Genomic DNA, 18,985 nt, shown 5'->3' with positions numbered 1-18,985 from the left:
TGGTTTATGCCTGCAGAATTCAGCAAAAAGACAGTCCAGTTTTTAATGTTTAGCCAGTAACCTTATCTTCTGACCATGTCTTTTTTTTTAAAAAATGGCTGGATACATTTTTTAACAACCGAGCTGGGTGTAAAACACGGAAGACAGCTTTGCCCTCCTTGGCAACTTGTCCAAGGCCTTATCGCTTCTACCGAGAATGTGAATTGCAGAAAACCCGGTGGCTATCTTATGTCACCAGACTGGTGCTGATCATGTTTGCATGTTCTGCCCTGCCAGATGTTGTGTCTCCTCTTAATCAGCAGCTTAGCAGATATCTGCAACAGCTAAAAAGTTATCCCGCTAACGATGCTCTCACCGAGTTCACATGGGGTGTAACGGAGGATCAAATTAGATATTGGTATTCAGGAAGGCAAAACAATTTCTTTTGGGTATTGGAAATTCAGGAGGGTGATGAGTGCAAAATTGTGTATGTGTCTAAATGGGAAACTCACAGTGAAAATGTGGCCCCTATATATCAAAGAGGTGAATTATTCTGCACATCTATCTATCTATCTATCTATCTATCTATCTATCTATCTATCTATCTATCTATCTATCTACCTACCTACCTACCTACCTACCATCTATCTATCTATCTCTGTCTGTCTCTCTCTACCTACCTACCTCTCTCTCTCTCTCTAATCTATCCATCCATCCATCCATCTATCTATCTCTACCTACCTATCTCTCTCTCTAGTCTATCTATCTATCTATCTATCTATCTATCTATCTATCTATCTATCTATCTATCTCTGTCTCTCTCTCTCTACCTACCTATCTCTCTCTCTAATCTATCTCTCTATCTCTCTCTCTATCTCTCTCTCTCTATCTATCTATCTACCTACCTACCTCTCTCTCTCTCTCTCTACCTACCTACCTACCTCTCTCTCTAATCTATCTATCTATCTATCTACCTACCTACCTACCTACCCACCCACCCACCCACCCACCGGATTTGTATGTCACCCCACTCTGAGAACTTGGGGCGGCTCACAACATATCAAAAAGAATATACAATATACATTTCTAAAAATCCAGTTAACTTAGCTAAATTCCTTTAAAAACCTTAATAACATTTAAAACCACTCATTCCTATTTGAACAGCAAAACATACCTACACTCGTCGGCCAGGGGGCTAGGGTCTAATGGCCCCAAGCCTGGCGGCACAGATTTAGACTCTTACGGAAGGCGAGAAGGGTGGGAGTAGTACGAATCTCCGGGGGGAGCTGATTCCAGAGGGCCGGGGCCCTCACAGAGAAGGCTCTTCCTTTCCATTGTCTAGTTCAGTGTTTTTCAACCAGTGTGCCGTGAGACATGGTCAGGTGTGCCGCGAAGCTCAGAGAGAGAAAGAAAGCAAGAGAGAGAGAGAAAGAAAGAAAGCAAGAGAAAGAGCGAGCGAGAGAGAAAGAGAAAGAAAGCAAGAGAGAGAGAAAGAGAACAAGAGAAAGAAAGAGAGAGAGAGCAAGAGAGAGAAAGCAAGCAAGAGAGAGAGAAAGAGAGGGAGGGAAGGAGAGAGAGAAAGACATAGAGGGAGGTAGGGAGGAAGAGAGAAAGAGAGCAAAAAAGAGAGGAAGGAAGGAAGAGAAAGAGGGATGGAGAGAGAGAAAGAAAGAGGAAGGGAGAAAAGGGGGGAGAGAGAAATAGAGTGAAAGGGAGGAAGAGAGAGAGAGAGAATTTTTTTGTCCAAACTTTTTTTAGCCCCCCGCCCCGCTCCTCTCAATGTGCCCCAGGGTTTCGTAAATGTAAAAAATGTGCCGCGGCTCAAAAAAGGTTGAAAATCACTGGTCTAGTTGACGGGACCTGGAGAAGGCCGACTCTGTGGGACCTAACTGATCGCTGGGATTAATGCGGCAGAAGGCGGTCCCGCGAGTAATCTGGTCCAATGCGATGTAGGGCTTTATAGGTCATAACCAACACTTTGAATTCCTGCGCTGACGAAAAATCTCGATGGGGTGCATACGCGTGCATGCCAATGACTTGAAGCTGCGCGCGCAGTGCACCACTAGTGACAGTAAGTAACTATGAAAAGCGGTCATCAATCATTTTTTTTCAGTGCCGTTATGAGCTTCAACTGTCACCATTGAAGTCAAGGACTACCTGTATATACTGGGTAGTGAAGGGCTAACAAAATTTTTACTACCACACTGTGAGTGTGGCTTATGCAGGACGCCCTACATTTTCTTTCAACATCTTTCAGTGCAAATTGGGTGCTCTGTGTTGGAGCTTCATTTTGGCTACCCCACTGCGTTCCCCTCTGTCCGGGCAGTAGCCCACCCCTGATACTGGCCTTCCCCCATTCTAGAGACCTCCGAGGATGACAGAACAAATGCGGACAGCCCTTCCTCCAGAGTGACTGATATTTCTATAAAACTCTATTAATCTAGGGTGGCGAAAATCCAGCGGAGTTTCATAGCGCCTTTTCCGAGTAACCAATTTTATTAAAAGGCAAAAACTTGACCTTTCCGTCTCCTTGCCTCCGGCTCTCCAGTTAATAGATTTGCACCTTGCCGTACACAAAACACATTCTGCCAGTTCCAATTACTCACATCAGTTCACAGGGCCATCCTCCCAGGGTAGACTCTTTTTAATATAATTTTTAGCAGCTGATCCATGATTTGGTAGCCGTAGCCTTTGCAACCCATTTGGTAACTCAGCGTGATGGCCGATCCCTGAATTATGATGGATTACGGTTGGGTGCCACTTTGTCTCAAAAGGGGCCTTCCGCCTCTCCCCCCGTGCCTAAAGCTAGCTAGTTTAAAATGAACAAGGTGTCTCAATAAAATTTAATACAATTGTGCACCGCTCGTAATAAAAAGCATATTTTTCAAGACACTCCAGATGCCTTTTCAGCCACTAGGTTAAGCTATCGTTTAACTGCAATGTCTAGCTTTGCAAAATCAGAAAACCAGTTTCCAACTGGCAGTTGGAACAGAGTTCTTTTCAGGTGGGGAGGGGGATTAGAACATCTAACTCCTTAGCATCAGAGCATGTTAATATAATACTGTATAAGAAATATTAATGATTTGCTGGTCATTTTGAAAAATCCTTTCTTAGCTAGCTAGAGGAGGAAAGTATATGCTACTTTTCAAGTTTGAAGGCTTTACAGTTTTGGAGATTTCATGAGTAAGTGGTATTTGGCATAGATAGATAGATGGATGGATGGATGGGCGGGCAAACGGATGGATGGATGATCTATCTATCCATTACTTCCTATGACCAATATGTCTTTTACCTCATGCTTCCCTACAACCAATAAGGGCCCACAGAGTTGGCCTGGGGGAGGGACTTCTCTGTGGTGGCTCCAACATGTTGGAACCAATTGCCTCTGGAGAACTGTTATCCCCACCCTACCAGTCTTCTGTCAAGACCTGGCTTTTCCGGTGGGCCTGGGACCATGAATGAATGAACATAGGTATGGCTTTTTGGGGTTATAATGTATTTTTTACTGATTTATTGTATTTATTCTTACTTATTTCATGTTGTTGGTATTGTCAGTATTGTAAGCCACCCAGAGTCTGATTGGAGTTGGGCGGCAGATAAATCTGATAGATAGATAGATAGATAGATAGATAGATAGATAGATAGATAGATAGATAGATGATAGATAGATATAGGTTGGAGATAGATTAAATATAGAGATAGATATAGATTAGATATAGAGATAGGTAGATATAGATAGATTAGATATAGAGACGTAGGTAGGTAGGTATAGATAGATTAAATAGATTAGAGAGAGATAGGTAGATATAGATAGATAGATTAGATATAGATAAGATAGCTACGGTAGATATAGATTAGATATGGAGATAGATTAGATAGATGATAGATAGATAGATAGATAGATAGATAGATAGATAGATAGATAGATAGATAGATAAGAATAGAATAGAATTTTTATTGGCCAAGTGTGATTGGACACACAAGGAATTTGTCTTGGTGCATATGCTCTCAGCGTACATAAAATAAAATATACATTTGTCAAGAATCATATGGTACAACACTTAATTATTGTCATAGATAGATAGATAGATAGATAGATAGATAGATGATAGATAGATACTGTATAGGTTAGAGATAGATTAAATATAGAGATAGATATAGATTAGATATAGAGATAGGTAGATATAGATAGATTAGATATAGAGACGTAGGTAGGTAGGTATAGATAGATTAAATAGATTAGAGAGAGATAGGTAGATATAGATAGATAGATTAGATATAGATAAGATAGCTAGATATAGATTAGATATGGAGATAGATTAGATTAGATAGATAGATAGATAGATAGATAGATAGATAGATAGATAGATAGATAGAATGAATAGAATTTTTATTGGCCAAGTGTGATTGGACACACAAGGAATTTGTCTTGGTGCATATGCTCTCAGCGTACATAAAATAAAATATACATTTGTCAAGAATCATATGGTACAACACTTAATGATTGTCATAGATAGATAGATAGATAGATAGATAGATAGATAGATAGATAGATAGATGATAGATAGATACTGTATAGGTTAGAGATAGATTAAATATAGAGATAGATATAGATTAGATATAGAGATAGGTAGATATAGATAGATTAGATATAGAGACGTAGGTAGGTAGGTATAGATAGATTAAATAGATTAGAGAGAGATAGGTAGATATAGATAGATAGATTAGATATAGATAAGATAGCTAGATATAGATTAGATATGGAGATAGATTAGATTAGATAGATAGATAGATAGATAGATAGATAGATAGATAGATAGATAGATAGATAGAATGAATAGAATTTTTATTGGCCAAGTGTGATTGGACACACAAGGAATTTGTCTTGGTGCATATGCTCTCAGCGTACATAAAATAAAATATACATTTGTCAAGAATCATATGGTACAACACTTAATGATTGTCATAGATAGATAGATAGATAGATAGATAGATAGATAGATAGATAGATAGATAGATAGATAGATATTCCCGTTCTGATTGTTTCCCCCTCCTCCAAAAAACCCCAACCATTTTTATCCAGTTTTGGGTAATTTATCCATAATTGGGAAGCTCTAGTCTATCAGACTGCAGGCTGAGCGCAGCTGAGGTCAACGCCAGGTCAACTCCGCCCACTTCAACGGTTTCCCGGCGGCGTTCAGCGGCGCGCTTCCTATCCCGGCGCGCCCCCAACTTTTGTATGGGGGTGAGGGGGGGACGGGACTATAAATTTGCCTTCGGGTTAAGGCTGCAAGAGGCCGGCGTGAGCTCGCTTGCTCGGACCCAGCAACGTCGGCGGCCGTTGAGCTCCACAGGCTCCGCAAGCGCCTTTGTTGGTTCCCCTCAGAGCGCTCGAATCGGCCGAGGCGCGCAACAGGCTCCGCCCACGCCACCGCCTCTCCCGCCCTGGCTTCATCGGAAGGAGGAGTCCGCCGGGCTGTGACGCAGCAACGAGGCTTCCGAGTGGTAGCGAGAGGACCGGGACTGTCGTAGGGCCGCGTAGCCGGCGGGGGCATGGAGCAAGGCCAGTCGCCGTTTTGGTTCCACCAAAGGAAGTATCCGCCGCGCGCGCAGCCCGGCCGGTGAGCTTTTGCAGAACGGGCGGGGAGGTTGCAAGGGGGCCGTTGTTCCTCGTGGGAATCTCAGTCCTCCCCCCCCAATTTTCCAAGATATCCCCATTTGCCAGGATCCCACCGATCCCCCAATTTGCCAGGATGCCACCGATCCTGAAAGGATGCAGGATCCCCCGTTTTCCAGGATCCCCCCAATTTTTCAGGATCCCACCGATCCTGGAAAGGATCCAGGATCCCCCCCATTTTCCAGGATCCCACTGATTTCCCCAATTTTCCAGGATCCCAGCGAACCTGGAAAGGATCCAGGATCCCACCGTTTTCCAGGATCCCAGCGTTCCTGGAAGTTCTGGGATCCAGGTGAGGATCTTCCGCGTTGCCCCCGTCGGTTGTCCTCTTACGGTCTCCAAACTTGCATTTTTCGCTCTTTGCCTGGAGTCGCTTTTGCTGGAGTTCTTCCCTATCACTTTTAAGCCAGGTTGATTGGCTCTGGGGTGGCCGTGGATGATGGTTTGGATGACAGCCACCTTTGCCATGCATCCGACAGACTCTGGTGGACCCCCCTTGGTAAAGGTTAGAGGAGTGGTTCCCAGCCTTTTTTTGGGCCATGCCCCACCTAAGCATCTCTAAAATCCTGAGGCCTCCCCCCAACCATGACATATAATTCTTATTTTTGCTCTATACATTGTTTGACCCCTATTAGGTGTTGTACCTCATGATTCTTGACAAATGTATCTTTTATGTACACAGTGGGGTAGTGAAAATGCAGCTCCACCCCAGAGCACCCAATTTGCCCTGAAAGATGTTGAAAGAAAATGCAGGGCATCCTGCGTTAGCCTTGCCCACAGTGTGGTAGTAAAAAATTTGGTAGCCCTTCACTGTGTACACTGAGAGCATCTGCACCAAAGACAAATTCCTGTGTGTCCAATCACACTTGGCCAATAAAAGAATTCTATTCTATTCTATTCTTCTATTCTATTCTATTCTTCAAAAAGTGAACTACTGTACTCATTTGGAGGAAGCGTAAAAGACCATTAACTAGGTTTAAACAAGGTTCCAATTGCCCCCCTGTGGGACCTGGACCCCACGTTGGAACCAGTGGGTTAGAGACTGAAGTCTGGGGGGGGGGGTCATTGCATATGATTGCATACCGAACGTGGTATTTAACAAAATAACAATAACAACAGAGTTGGAAGGGACTTTGGAGGTTTTCTAGTCCAACCCCCTGCTTAGGCAGGACATTTCAAATTTCAGCATCTAGGGGTCGGTTTAGAGTTGTGACTTTTAGGGTAGGGGGGCAAAGCTTGCTAGGTTTTGACAGTTTTACTAGGAAATGCATGCCTTTCTTGCTCAGAGTATATTATTGAGTTTATTGGGACCTCAGAAGGATGTCATAGTTTTGGCTCCCTATGGTTTCAAAAGAGGAGAGGACCTGTTATTTATTTTATTTATTTATTTGTCAAAAACATGTACAAGATAGCAGGTATTGGTAATAAACATAAACAGAAGCAAAGTAGGTACAAGTAAACTTGGACAATAGGATAGTGGGACAGGTATGGTAGGCACAATGGTGCGCTTATGCATGCCCTTTGATTGTTGAAAGCAAGTTTCTAAGGGGGCCTTCATTCAGAGGCATGTACCCTAGGGCATGTCTCAACAAGTTTTCTATTCAGATCTTGGTTGAATGCAAGTTTCTCCTTGCTTGGCTTGTAGAGCAAGCGAGAAATCTTGACCCCTGCAGGTTGTCTGTCTGGTGAAAGAAGAACATCTAGATGTAGCCAGATATTTGAATGAGTAGCATTTATTTATTTATTAGGATTTATTTATTATTTCGATTTTGAGGCTGCTCTTCTCCAAAGACTCAGGGCACCTTACAACTTAGAATAAATACAAGACATAGCGTGGTATAAATCAAAGTTAAACTAAACCAATTAAAAATCTAAAAAACATTAGATATACTAAAATCCAAATTTAAACAATCCTTAAAAACCCATATCTCAAAACCATTCAATCGCATTCATACATATCTAAGAGCCCCAAGCCTGCTGGCAAAGATGTGTCTTCAGTAACTTCTGAAATCCAGGAGAGTGGGAGCAATGCGAATCTTTGGGGGAGTTGATTCCAAAGGGCCGGAGCTGTCACAGAGAAGGCTCTTCCCTAGGGCCCGTCAGCCGACATTGCTTGGCTGACGGGACCTGGAGAAGGCCAACTCTGTGAGCCCTGACTGGCCGCTGGGATACAGGAGACTAGAGACGGTCCCGTAGGTAATCCGGTCCTAAGCCATGTAAGGTGTAATAGGTAACAATCAACACTTTAAATTGCATTTGGAGACTAATCGGGAGCCAATGCAGCATGATAGTATTTATATACTGCTCATCTTAATTTATCGTGGTTTATTAAATAACTTAGATTCATACAGTGTAGTGGACTAAGAAGGGAACCAGATTGGGTAAGTGATAAGGTATCAGGTTAGAAACTATGAGGAGATAAACTCTAGTCCTACTTTATAATGGAGAACTAGCTTAGGCCAGTCACTTTCTCCCAGATCTAAGAAGAAGGTAACAACTAAATACTTCTGTGAAAAAATTGCCAAGAAAATTGTTGGCTTTAATCCAGGACATTGCCTGAAATAAAAGTAGACTTTTATCCTCCCAATTAATAATAACAAACAATCATAGGTTCACATCTAGAATAGAATAGAATTTTTTATTGGCCAAGTGTGATTGGGCACACAAGGAATTTGTCTTTGGTGCATATCTTCTATGTATACATAAAAGAAAATATACATTTGTCAAGAATCATGAGGCACAACACTTAATGATTTCCATAGGGGTCAAATGAGGAAACAATATTAATAAAAATCTTAAGGATACAAGCAACAAGTTACAGTCATACGGTCATAAATGGGAGGAAATGGGTAATAGGAATGATGAGAAAAAACTAGTAGTAATAGTAGTGCAGACTTAGTAAATAGTTTGGCAGTGTTGAGGGAATTATTTGTTTAGTAGTGATGGGAAAAACTTATTGTGTCTAGTTGTCTTGGTGTGCTCTGTAGCGACATTTTGAGGGTAGGAGTTGAAACAGTTTGTGTCCAGGATGCGAGGGGTCAGTAAATATTTTCACTGCCCTCTTTGTTAAGATCACATCTTGTTAAGCCAAGGTTATTTTGCTTAGAGTGAATTTATCATTGTGGTTTTCCCTATCCTCCTTTCCAGACGATACAGAGTTGAATTTGATGCTTCCTTCTCACCATTTTTAGAAGCTTTTTGACTTTGCTAACTTTTTTTTCTCCAGCTTAGACACGGCCAGCAACAATAGACAGAGTGTATCGTATTTGGACCCTTGGATTGTGCCTCTTCTATTGGCGTACAAAGAAGGCGTAATCCAGACAGATGGACAATTTGGGCATGTCCTGAAGGTGGACTTTCAAACATATTTCTTTATGTTGTCTTTTCTCCCCCCTTATTCAACTCTAGGAATGCAGATCTGTCCTGCATATCCTTGGTTTGTTGGTTTGTTTTTAACTTTGCAACAGACTAGACACAGTTCAGAGCAGTTGTAGGCTTAACATTTGGAATGTTGAGAGTTTCTCTTGCACGCAACTACAATTGCATTAGCAAAGTTTTTTTAAAAACTTATAAAGCGGTTGGTGTCATTAGCCTGCTTAATTGCAAACTACAGTTATGTTTACCAAAGGAAACTGGTATCTTATTTCCTTCTGCTTCCTCAACAAGCAGTGTTTCTAGAGCTGGATGGAGAATGCTGGAATTTGGTTAACACATCTTAAAGTTGCTGGAGTTAAATAGCATTGCTGTAGATGTCCAGGAAGCTCCCTTCTAGCTTAGCACCATGTTCCAAACAAAACTCCAGATTGCACTGGGCTATCATTGCTTCCATCTCCCAAAAATTATTATAGAGTCTCCAAGTAGCATCCTTTTAAACTAAGACAGATGCAGATGGGAGAACCCAATAGACTGTTGAAAGAAGTATCTGCAGACGCTGTAATGTCTGTGATACCTTTTGGCTCATCTCTTTTTTACATTGATGGGCAATAATGGGCCCACTTTCCCCAATAAATTTGGTTTCCAAATATGTTGGCTCTAGTGTAATTTCCCCCCCTCTTCTCCAGGTTTTAACCAAGCCCTGGGTTCACCAAGATGCTGAGCAGGAACCAGAAATAATTCTACATATTGGAGATGGACAACACTATATTGAAGTGGTGGTCATAGGCAAAGCTGCTAAAATGGCAAAACAGTAAGTTTTACTTTGAATTTATTTTGGATTGCAATTCAGCATATGGATTTTTACAGCAACCAAATTGTATGTTTCTCTTCCAAGAATTCTATACAATTTTACAAGACCTCTGCATTGCTAGGATCAGAATTTATTGCGATTCATAATTTCATGTTATGATATATGGTGTGCTGACCATGACCTTTGACATTACGCCTTGCTTTGAGCTTAATAAGAGATCTTCAAGCAATAGAGTAATACAATGTATTCTTTCATTCGCACACTATTAATGATACCCTAGAAAATTCCAATCTCTATATTTGTAAATCCTTTATTTACTCATTTGTTTCTACTCCTTCCTTCTTTTTATTCTCTTTACTTTTTTGTTTATGTGTTTCCACCAAAATGTCTAATAAATCTGTGTATTTAGGTGGTCTTTGACTTATGACCACAGGTGAGCCCAAATTTTATGTTGCTAAACAAGCCATTCGTTAAGTGAGTTTTGTTTCATTTTATGTCCTTTTTGCCACAGTTGTTAAGTAAGTTACTGCAGTTAAGTGAATCATGTCATTGAGTGAATCTGGATTCCCTAATTGACTTTTGATCATCTTACCATGGGGATGCTGTAATTGGTCATAAGTGTCAAAACCAATCCAGTGACTTGCAGTGTAACTTCAGACAGTCAATAAACCAATGGTTGTAAGTCAAGGAGTTCCTGTAATATATCATCCATAAGGATTAATTTATAAATTTTGTGCTTCTGCAGAAATTATCATTAATTAGATAAATTCCCCCATTGGATTTTATCATTCATCTGTAACAAAATATGGGGAATTATGTCAATCTTGTCTTTATATTTGAACTAGTATCTGGAATTAACAGTTATATGTTTTCTTTTAAAGTTGCCAACTTCTTACATGTGGTTTCAAAGTGATCTTTTCTTGGAAAAATCTATCAACAAGATGCTCAAAACAATTTATGAGATGGGTGGTGATGGTGGCTGTAGGTAGTAAGTAGCCTGTAATCCTTTATAATATGTGTTGGACATCAGATGTTAGGCTGTGAGAATAAATATTGACTTTGTTGATAAAAATGGATTCCCAACATTCTAAAGAAGCTTGTGGATCTTTTTTTACATTGTGTACAGAATCCTGCCTTTTTCAGATCAATCTGGAAAAATATCAGCCTTAGCTGTAGGAGACAGTTTGATACTTTTTAAGATTTGCCAATACTTTTCTTCATGTCTATTTCTCAGATCTATGGCTCAGAATGGATTGTCTAGTATTATTGGCCAGTTCATCATCTTGCAGAATTATAGAGTCAATTTTAAACCAGCAGCTCAAATGGTAAGATGCACAAAATGCTCTTGTAGTGTTTTCTTTGGAGGAGCACGTGCTGATATTGCAGTTTGACCCTCCGAGGATATGACATGAAATGTATTTATTTATTTGTTTATCATTAATTAATTAATGTATGTATGTATGTATGTATGTATGTATGTATGTATGTATGTAGATTGTTCTGAGTTCGGGTTTTGCCCTGTGTAATATTTTGCATGTTTATGCGACGTTTCGGTGAAATCACATCCACCATCATCAGGCTGAAGTTTCCAAGCTTCGTGCTGTTGTAAAATGGAATGTTTGCAACTGTCATTTCTTCCTAGTGTATAGTGTGGGGGTGGAGATTTGGTTTGAATGTAGCAATTAGATTGGGTGATTATGTTTCAGTGATCTGATTGGTTGGTGTAATCATAATTATTAGAAGGATTGACATGGCGATTTTTATGAAGTGTTTTTTGTTTAAGGCTGGTTTCCAAATTTCAAAAATCCAAAATCATAATTATTAGAAGGATTGATATGGTGATTTTTATGAAGTGTTTTTTTTGTTTAAGGCTGGTTTCCAAATTTCTGGTAGGCGGGACGTGCCATCTCTTTTATTCATGCAAAGGGGGCTCCTTTCAATTTCTATGGCTTCTAGAGCAATTCTTCTATATAAATTCTCTGTTTTGTGAAGTAATTTAGTTTTTTCAAAGTCAGTTTCGTGCCCTGTTTTTTTAATGTGCTGGACAAGGGAGGAAGTCTTATCTTCTTTTTTTAACTGCATTCACATGTTCTGCAAGGCGTGCACTTACTCTTCGGTTGGTTTGTCCAATGTATGTGGCTGCACATGTTTTGCAAGGGATTTCATAGATTCCTTGGTATTCCAATTGGATTTTATCTTTGGGGCTCCTTATATATATATATATATATATATATATATACACACATACATACAGTAATACCTCATGATACGAACTTAATTGGTGAAAGGAGGAGGTTCGTAAGGTGAAAAGTTCGTAACATGAAACAAAGTTTCCCATAGGAATCAATGGAAAAGCGATTAATCCGTGCAAGCCCAAAATTCACCCCTTTTGCCTCATTTCCGCCGGCATTCGGATTTTGTTCGGGTGTGGGTGGAGGGGGGGGAGACGGGGGGAGACAGCGCAGGCTGCCTGGAGGGAGCCTGGTGGGTGGATTAACGGAAAAGTCAACAGTTACTGTCCGGCTTGCAATGACTGGAAGGGAAGGGAGGGAAACGCACGGGCGGTTTGTACGTGCGTCTTCTCTGATTTCCTCCCTCCCTCCTTCCCCCTCTCCCTCCTGGCCTCCCTCCTCCTCCTCCTGTATTCCGCCTTCCTCCCAGCCTCCGAGCCACATTCTCCGCGCCGCTGGCCGGCTGTCATCTTCTAAAGAAGCAAGAAGAGGAGGAGGAGCTAGGCGCCTTCCTCCACCACCTCCGGCGCCCAGCTCCTCCTCCTCCTCTTCTTGCTTCTTTAGAAGATGACAGCCAACCGGCGGCGCGGAGGGTGGGGATGGTGTGCGTGTGTGGAAAGGGTCAGCGGGAGAACTGGGGGGAGCCGTGGCCACTGCCCCGTGAAAGGGACCCGGCTGGGAAGCTCCTGAAGGTGTGGCCTGGGGTCTTTCCGGGAGAGCAAGCAGCAGGCGTGGGCTGGGGTCCCCCCAGTTCTCCCGCGGACCTCTTCCACACATCCCGACTCCTGCAGCCTCCGCGTTTTTCTTTCGGCCTTGGGCTGGAAAGGGGGAGCTAAGCCAGCCCAGCGGCTTTTTACATTGGGGAGATGTTACCAGCCCAGCGGCATTGATTCCTCCCACCGCTTAGCTCCTCCCATCCACCCAGAAGCCGAAAGTTCTGGCCTTTGTTCACCAGCCTCCACGTTTTTCATGTTTGCATCGCGGGCGGGTGGGCGAGGAGGCGCGACCGACCGGCTCAGGCTCCGGCTAGGACGGGGCGGGTAGCGGCTGGGCGTAGCGGCGAGGGTGCGTCCGACTCAGGGCTGGCGGCGCCCGACGCACCGGGGAACATCAGCTCAGCGGATCAAGCCCGGCTCCTTTCGGCCCAGCATCCCAGGCCAAGCGGCTGCCTTCCGTCACTGAGCTTGGCTCTCCCGGAAGATCGTAGCGCGCGTTGGCTGCGCCGGCGAGGGAAGCCAAGCCGGCAGCAACGCCGCCGCAGCCAACGCGCGCTATGATCTTCCGGGCGAGCCAGGCTCAGTGACGGAAGGCAGCCGCTTGGCCCGGGATGATGGGCCGAAAGGAGCCGGGCTTGATCCGCTGAGCCTGGCCGGCTTGGCTTCCCTCGCCAGTGCAGGCAACATGCGCTGCCATCTTCCGGGCGAGCCAGGCTCAGTGGATCAAGGCCGGCTCCTTTCGGCCCAGCATCCCGGGCCAAGCGGCTGCCGCCGCAGCCAACGCCCGCTACGATCTTCCGGGCGAGCCAGGCTCAGTGACGGAAGGCAGCCGCTTGGCCCGGGATGCTGGGCCGAAAGGAGCCGGGCTTGAAGATCGCAGCGCGCGTTGGCTGCGGTGGCGAGGGCTTTTGATGGAGGGTGGAGGAAGCGGCCATGGGAGGGCGAGCTGCCTCAGGGAGGAGGATCGGGCGGGACCACGTGGGGGCTGGAATTTCTCCGCTGGGAAGAAGCGGCGATGGATCCTCCGTCTACCTCTGTCGGCTGCTCCGGGCCACAGGGGCGTGGGGCGCTGCTTCTCCGGTTGCCCCGTCCTCTCCTGCCTCCCGCGCCGATCGAAAGGGGCTGGAGCGGCAGAGCCGAGCACGCCTTCCGCCCTTTCATCCTCGCCCCCATGGCCCGGAGCAGCCAACAGAGGTAGACGGAGGATCCATCACCGCTTCTTCCCAGCGGAGAAATTCCAGCCCCCACCTGATCCCGCCCGATCCTCCTCCTCCCTGAGGCAGCTCGCCTCCCATGGCCGCTTCCGGGAGCGGCCCGGAGCAGCCGACAATGTTGCCCGCTGCATCGGGCGCCACCAGCCCCGAATCGGACATAGCATCGCCGCCGCCCCCAGTCGCTGCCCGCCCCGTCTCGCTGCCCGCCCCGTCTCGCTCGGCCGCGCCTCCTCGCCCGCCGCCCACCCGCCCAGGATGCAGACCTGCTGCCTCACCTCACGCCCGCCGCCGGCCCGATCCTGCACCTCCTGCTCCCCCCCCAGCCAAAAATACAAAGGCGGTCTGCCGCTGCCCGCGGAGCAATGGGAAGCTGAAGCCGCCGGCGGTTTCAGACTCCCTTTGCTCCAGGCTGCTCCGCCCTGCCTGTCATGCGGCGGCAGACCGTCTTTGTGGTTTTTCGCTGGGGGGCGGGGAGCAGGAGGACCTTCCTGACTCCCTCCCCCAGCGCCGGACTTCCTGCCCTCCCTCCCAGACAAAAACCCAAAGTGGCCTCCCGAACCCGAAAGTTTTCCATCTTACCAACCTGCCACCGCCGCCGAGAAGCCCCGCCGCCCGGCTGTCACCTTTTAAAACAGCCGGGGGGCTTCCCAGAAGCCGCCCGAAGCCGAATGCCAAACCCGAACATCCGGGTTCGGCTTCGGGAGGCTGCTGGGAAGCCCCCCGGCTGTTTTAAAAGATGACAGCTGGGCGAACGCCGAACCCGGAAGTTCGGGTTTGGGGTTCGTAACATGAAAAAAGTTCATAAGAAGATGCGAAAATTTTAAGAACCCCGGGTTCGTATCTCGGGTTGTTCGTAAGACGAGGGGTTCGTATCTTGAGGTACCACCGTATGTATTTGTGTGTGTGTGTGTGTGTGTGTGTGTATATATATATATATTAATATATATTAATTAATTAATTTAGAAAATGTATATTGCTGCCTACTTGTACATGGCAAATCAAGGCAGTTTCTAAGTACCTGAATTTTGATCATGTAACTGGGGATGTTGTCTCTGTTATAATGCGAGGATCTGGTCATAAGTCACTTTTCGGGGCTGTAGGTAACTCCAAACAGTCCGCTAAATGAATTGGTTGTAAGTCAACTATCTACTGTCCTCATGACCTTTTTGAATGCCTATATAGGATTCAAGATGAGTTTACTAAAGCATATCATAATTAAGAGAAAGAAAGACCGATAATGCCTGAAATCATACAGTTTACTAACTCAGAGTAGAGAGTTTATTTAAAAAATAACAGGTCCGTAAAAGGTGCTAAGCACTTTTTCTGCACCTGATGGTAATACTTAGCATTGGAGTGGTACATCATTTAAATTTAAGAAGCATTACATTTCAATGATTACTCTGCAATTGTGTTGAATTTCAATTTCTTCCTTTCTATCACATTACAAATCAAAACTCACTGTCAACTTTTGAAAATCATTGGAGGGCTTAATTATGGCAACTAGACTTTAAAAAAAAAAAGAGAGAAATGGTCAGACCTGAAGAAGTTTCATAAGGAAAGAATTAGGTTTGTTTATTTATTAAATTTATATCCCACCTCTGTGGTCCTTCTGTGCTACAGGCCCTGGGTGTGGGATAGAGCTCATTTTCTGTCACTATCGAGTATTTTTAATTTAATTTAATTTATTCAACTTCTATGCCGCCCAATCCCGTAGGACTTTTGTGATTCTCTGACAGTTGTGTCTTTGACTTGTGTGTGTGTTTGTGTGCATGTGTATCCTTTATGTCAGAAAGCTATCCTTTAGATTTATATATTTATTTTCAGCTGTCCTTTAGGTTTATTTACATTTCAGATACAGTCGCTAAGGGAGGCAGTTGCTAAACAAATTCCCCCCAATATTTATTTATTTATTTCGTTGTTCATTAGTTCAATTTATTTGCTGCCTATCTGGCAATGTGGTGATGACAGCCTGTGAAATTTTACTTATATATTTAGCATATGGCAAGCCTGTAAAACGTCTCCGATAAAGAAACAGGCCCATTTTTTTCCATGTAATTTTTTTAATTTTCCCCGCATCATGCACTTTAATACAATGCCAAATATCTTCTCATTCCACTACAATAAATGCAGTATTTTGTTTGTAACTCTTGTATAATCCCAGAAAAAAATTCATGATTCAAAGTTGTTAATTTCTCTATAAATCCTTTCTCCCTTATTGCAAATTATTTTTTTCTAATCTTGTCCTCCAGCAATCACAATCATCATGTATTACATTTCCTCATTAATGTTCCTCATTTCCTCATTAATGTTCCCTAAAATATATATATACTAACAAATAAACAATATTTCTAACATTCTAATTATCTGCTAGGCCGTAGTGCCTCCTATTTCTCTTTAAACGTTTTACTTAAATCTAAAAATCCCTATATAGCCTGTCAAATCATACACATTAAAAACACCAAAAAAAGGAGGAAAAAAATACAACAGAATTTCATTCATTTCCCCCCAATGCACCATAAATCATCTATTAATCACTAATTGCATTTTTATAAATCTTTCAAACCATCTCTGTTTTTATATTCCAATTTTACTTATCAAATTCGACCTGCTTTATTGATATACTTCATTAAAGCTAATTAAGTCTGTTTTAATATAATCATCAAACCTAATATTTCCTTAATATATTTCATTAAAATTAGTTAAAATATTTTTGATCAAAAAATTATTTGAGGATTCTCTTTTTTTAAATTTCTTGATTTCATTGGCAGTTTGCCCTGTTTTTGAATCTTGACAGATAACTCCCTCCCACCGCCCTTTCCTGCAAGTCAAGAGTCACTTTATTCTTTAAAAAGGATAAAATAATTCATCCCCTGTGTTTTTTTGGGGGGAGAGTTCACTCTTTTTGAGATTTCCCCCAATGGAGGCCTGTTGCCAGGCAGAATACATGTATCCTTAAACCTGCAATCTCCAATGTTTAACTCGCCAGTGGTTTCTGGCCTGGCTTTTTGTGGTCTTTTTGAAGCCTCTCTGAGGTAACATCTCAGCCACCATTAAAGCCATAAAAAGCTCCTTTGGGGCTCTAAAAATCCTCTCTCTTGAGGGAAAGGAGAACAAGGCAACCCCACACAAGACCCACTGTTGTTGTTTTTTTCCTCTCTTCCGAGTGGTGTTTTTGTGAGTATTGGCAGACAAATTTCCCTCTGAGGAAAATTGGGGATATTGTGGAAACTTTAGATAGTCAGGAGACGCTCTTTGCCTTTCGAAAGCCACAATTAGTCTCTGGGAGGCCTTTTATTGTTTTATTTTTGACTGCCAGAGAGTGAAGAATGGGCTTCAATGAGCAAGGAGAAGCCCCTAGATTTGGGAATGGTGGCATCATTGGAGGGTCCGCTTTTCCAAGCATCAAAATGTCCTCCAGTTGATTTTTTTTCTTGCTTCTTTCACAGATTGAAAGCAACGGAGAGAGAAGTCCTTTCCCTTTTATTTATTTTATTTTATTTATCAGATTTGTATGCCGCCCCTCTCCGTAGACTCGGGGCGGCTAACAACAACAATAAGGCAATATAAACAAATCTAATATTTAAGTTAATTTAAAAATCCCAATTTAAGAAACCAATCATACATACAGACATACCATGCATAAATTTTATAAGTCTAGGGGGAAGGGAAAATCTCAATTCCCCCATGCCTGACGACAGAGGTGGGTTTAAAGGAGCTTACGAAAGGCAAGGAGGGTGGAGAGTTGGTTCCAGAGGGTCGGGGCCGCCACAGAGAAGTCTCTTCCCCTGGGTCCCGCCAAATGACATTGTGTAGTCGTTTTTTGCAGCTTAGGTTCATTTGGGGTGGGGGACATAATAAGTTTAAACCGTCTCATTTGGGCACCTTCCTCTTCTCTAAGAATTCTTCCATTTAGATTATGATTATGATTAACAGAGTTGGAAGGGACCTTGGAGGTTTTCTAGTCCACCCCCCTGCTTAGGCAGGAAACCCTACACTGGTTATCCAACATCTGTTTAAATTTCCAGTGTTGGGGCATTCACAACTTCTGGAGGAAAGCTGTTCCCTGGATTAATTGTTCAAATCACGAAATTTCTCCTTAGTTCTAAGTTACTTCTCTCCTTGTTTAGTTTCTACCCATTGCTTCTTGTTCTACCCTCAGATGCTTTGCAGAATAGTTTGACTCCCTCTTCTTTGTGGCAACCCCTGAGATATTGGAACACTGCTATCATGTCTCCCCTGGTCCTTCTTTTCATTCAACTAGACATACCCAGTTCCTGCAACCGTTCTTCATATGTTTTAGCCTCCAGTCCCCTAATAATCTTTGTTGCTCTTCTTTGCACTTTTTTTCCCCTAGAGTTTTAACATCCGCTTTGCATTGTGGCGACCAAAACATTTCTTCAGATCTGGCTCAGAAATTTTGAGAGTTGAAGTCCACAGATCCTCAAGTTGCCCTAGTGGCTTAACTCCTACTTTAGGACATTTATATCTTCGTTTCTGTTTGAAAAGTCTCCTCTTTTATTTATTTATTTATATTTATTCTATAGAGTATGTATTTGATAATATAGCTAAGTATAACATCATTTGAATACATAATTTGGGTATGAACTTAACCTACCCAGGCTTCATGCTCTGGGGAATCCAGAACATGATTCCATGGTCTTTGAGACTGAAGGATGCCAATGCAAGTTGGGTAGAAATAAAAGGGAACATTTGGACAGAGATGGTAGGCATGCTGGTGTGCTTATGCATGCCCCCTTACTGACCTCTTAGGAATGGGGTGAGGTCAACAGTAGACAGTTTTAAGGGTAAAGTTTTGGGGAAGAAATCACAGAGTCAGATAGTGAGTTCCCTGCATTGGCCGCTCTGTTGCTGCAGTTCTATTTTCCACAATCGAGTTTGGAGCGGTTCACTTTCAGTTTGCATCTGTTGTGTGCTCGCGTATTGTTTTGGTTTGATCCTTGCCACCTGTTTGTGTAAAGCTG

At 43.2% G+C, this 18,985-nt stretch overlaps 1 protein-coding gene across 2 annotated transcripts in view; it reads left to right on the top strand.

Moving 5' to 3' along the window:
• The first annotated feature begins 5,148 nt into the window (after positions 1-5,148).
• LOC139171872 (adrenocortical dysplasia protein-like) overlaps positions 5,149-18,985 on the top strand; it is a 29,823-nt gene continuing 15,986 nt past the window's right edge. The window contains exons 1-4 of one of the 2 annotated variants that reach the window (XM_070760344.1): positions 5,149-5,600; positions 8,883-9,006; positions 9,718-9,842; positions 11,077-11,167. In XM_070760344.1, the coding sequence (XP_070616445.1) occupies positions 5,533-5,600; positions 8,883-9,006; positions 9,718-9,842; positions 11,077-11,167 (408 nt within the window). In that variant the 5' untranslated portion in view covers positions 5,149-5,532. The remainder of the gene's footprint in view (positions 5,601-8,882; positions 9,007-9,717; positions 9,843-11,076; positions 11,168-18,985) is intronic. The other variant, XM_070760345.1, reaches the window with a different exon arrangement.

Source organism: Erythrolamprus reginae, chromosome 9 (genome assembly GCF_031021105.1).
Source record: "Erythrolamprus reginae isolate rEryReg1 chromosome 9, rEryReg1.hap1, whole genome shotgun sequence".
NCBI lineage: Eukaryota > Metazoa > Chordata > Lepidosauria > Squamata > Dipsadidae > Erythrolamprus > Erythrolamprus reginae.
The sequence above is the reverse complement of the archived record's forward strand: the minus strand, read 5'-3'. Positions and strand labels throughout refer to the sequence as shown.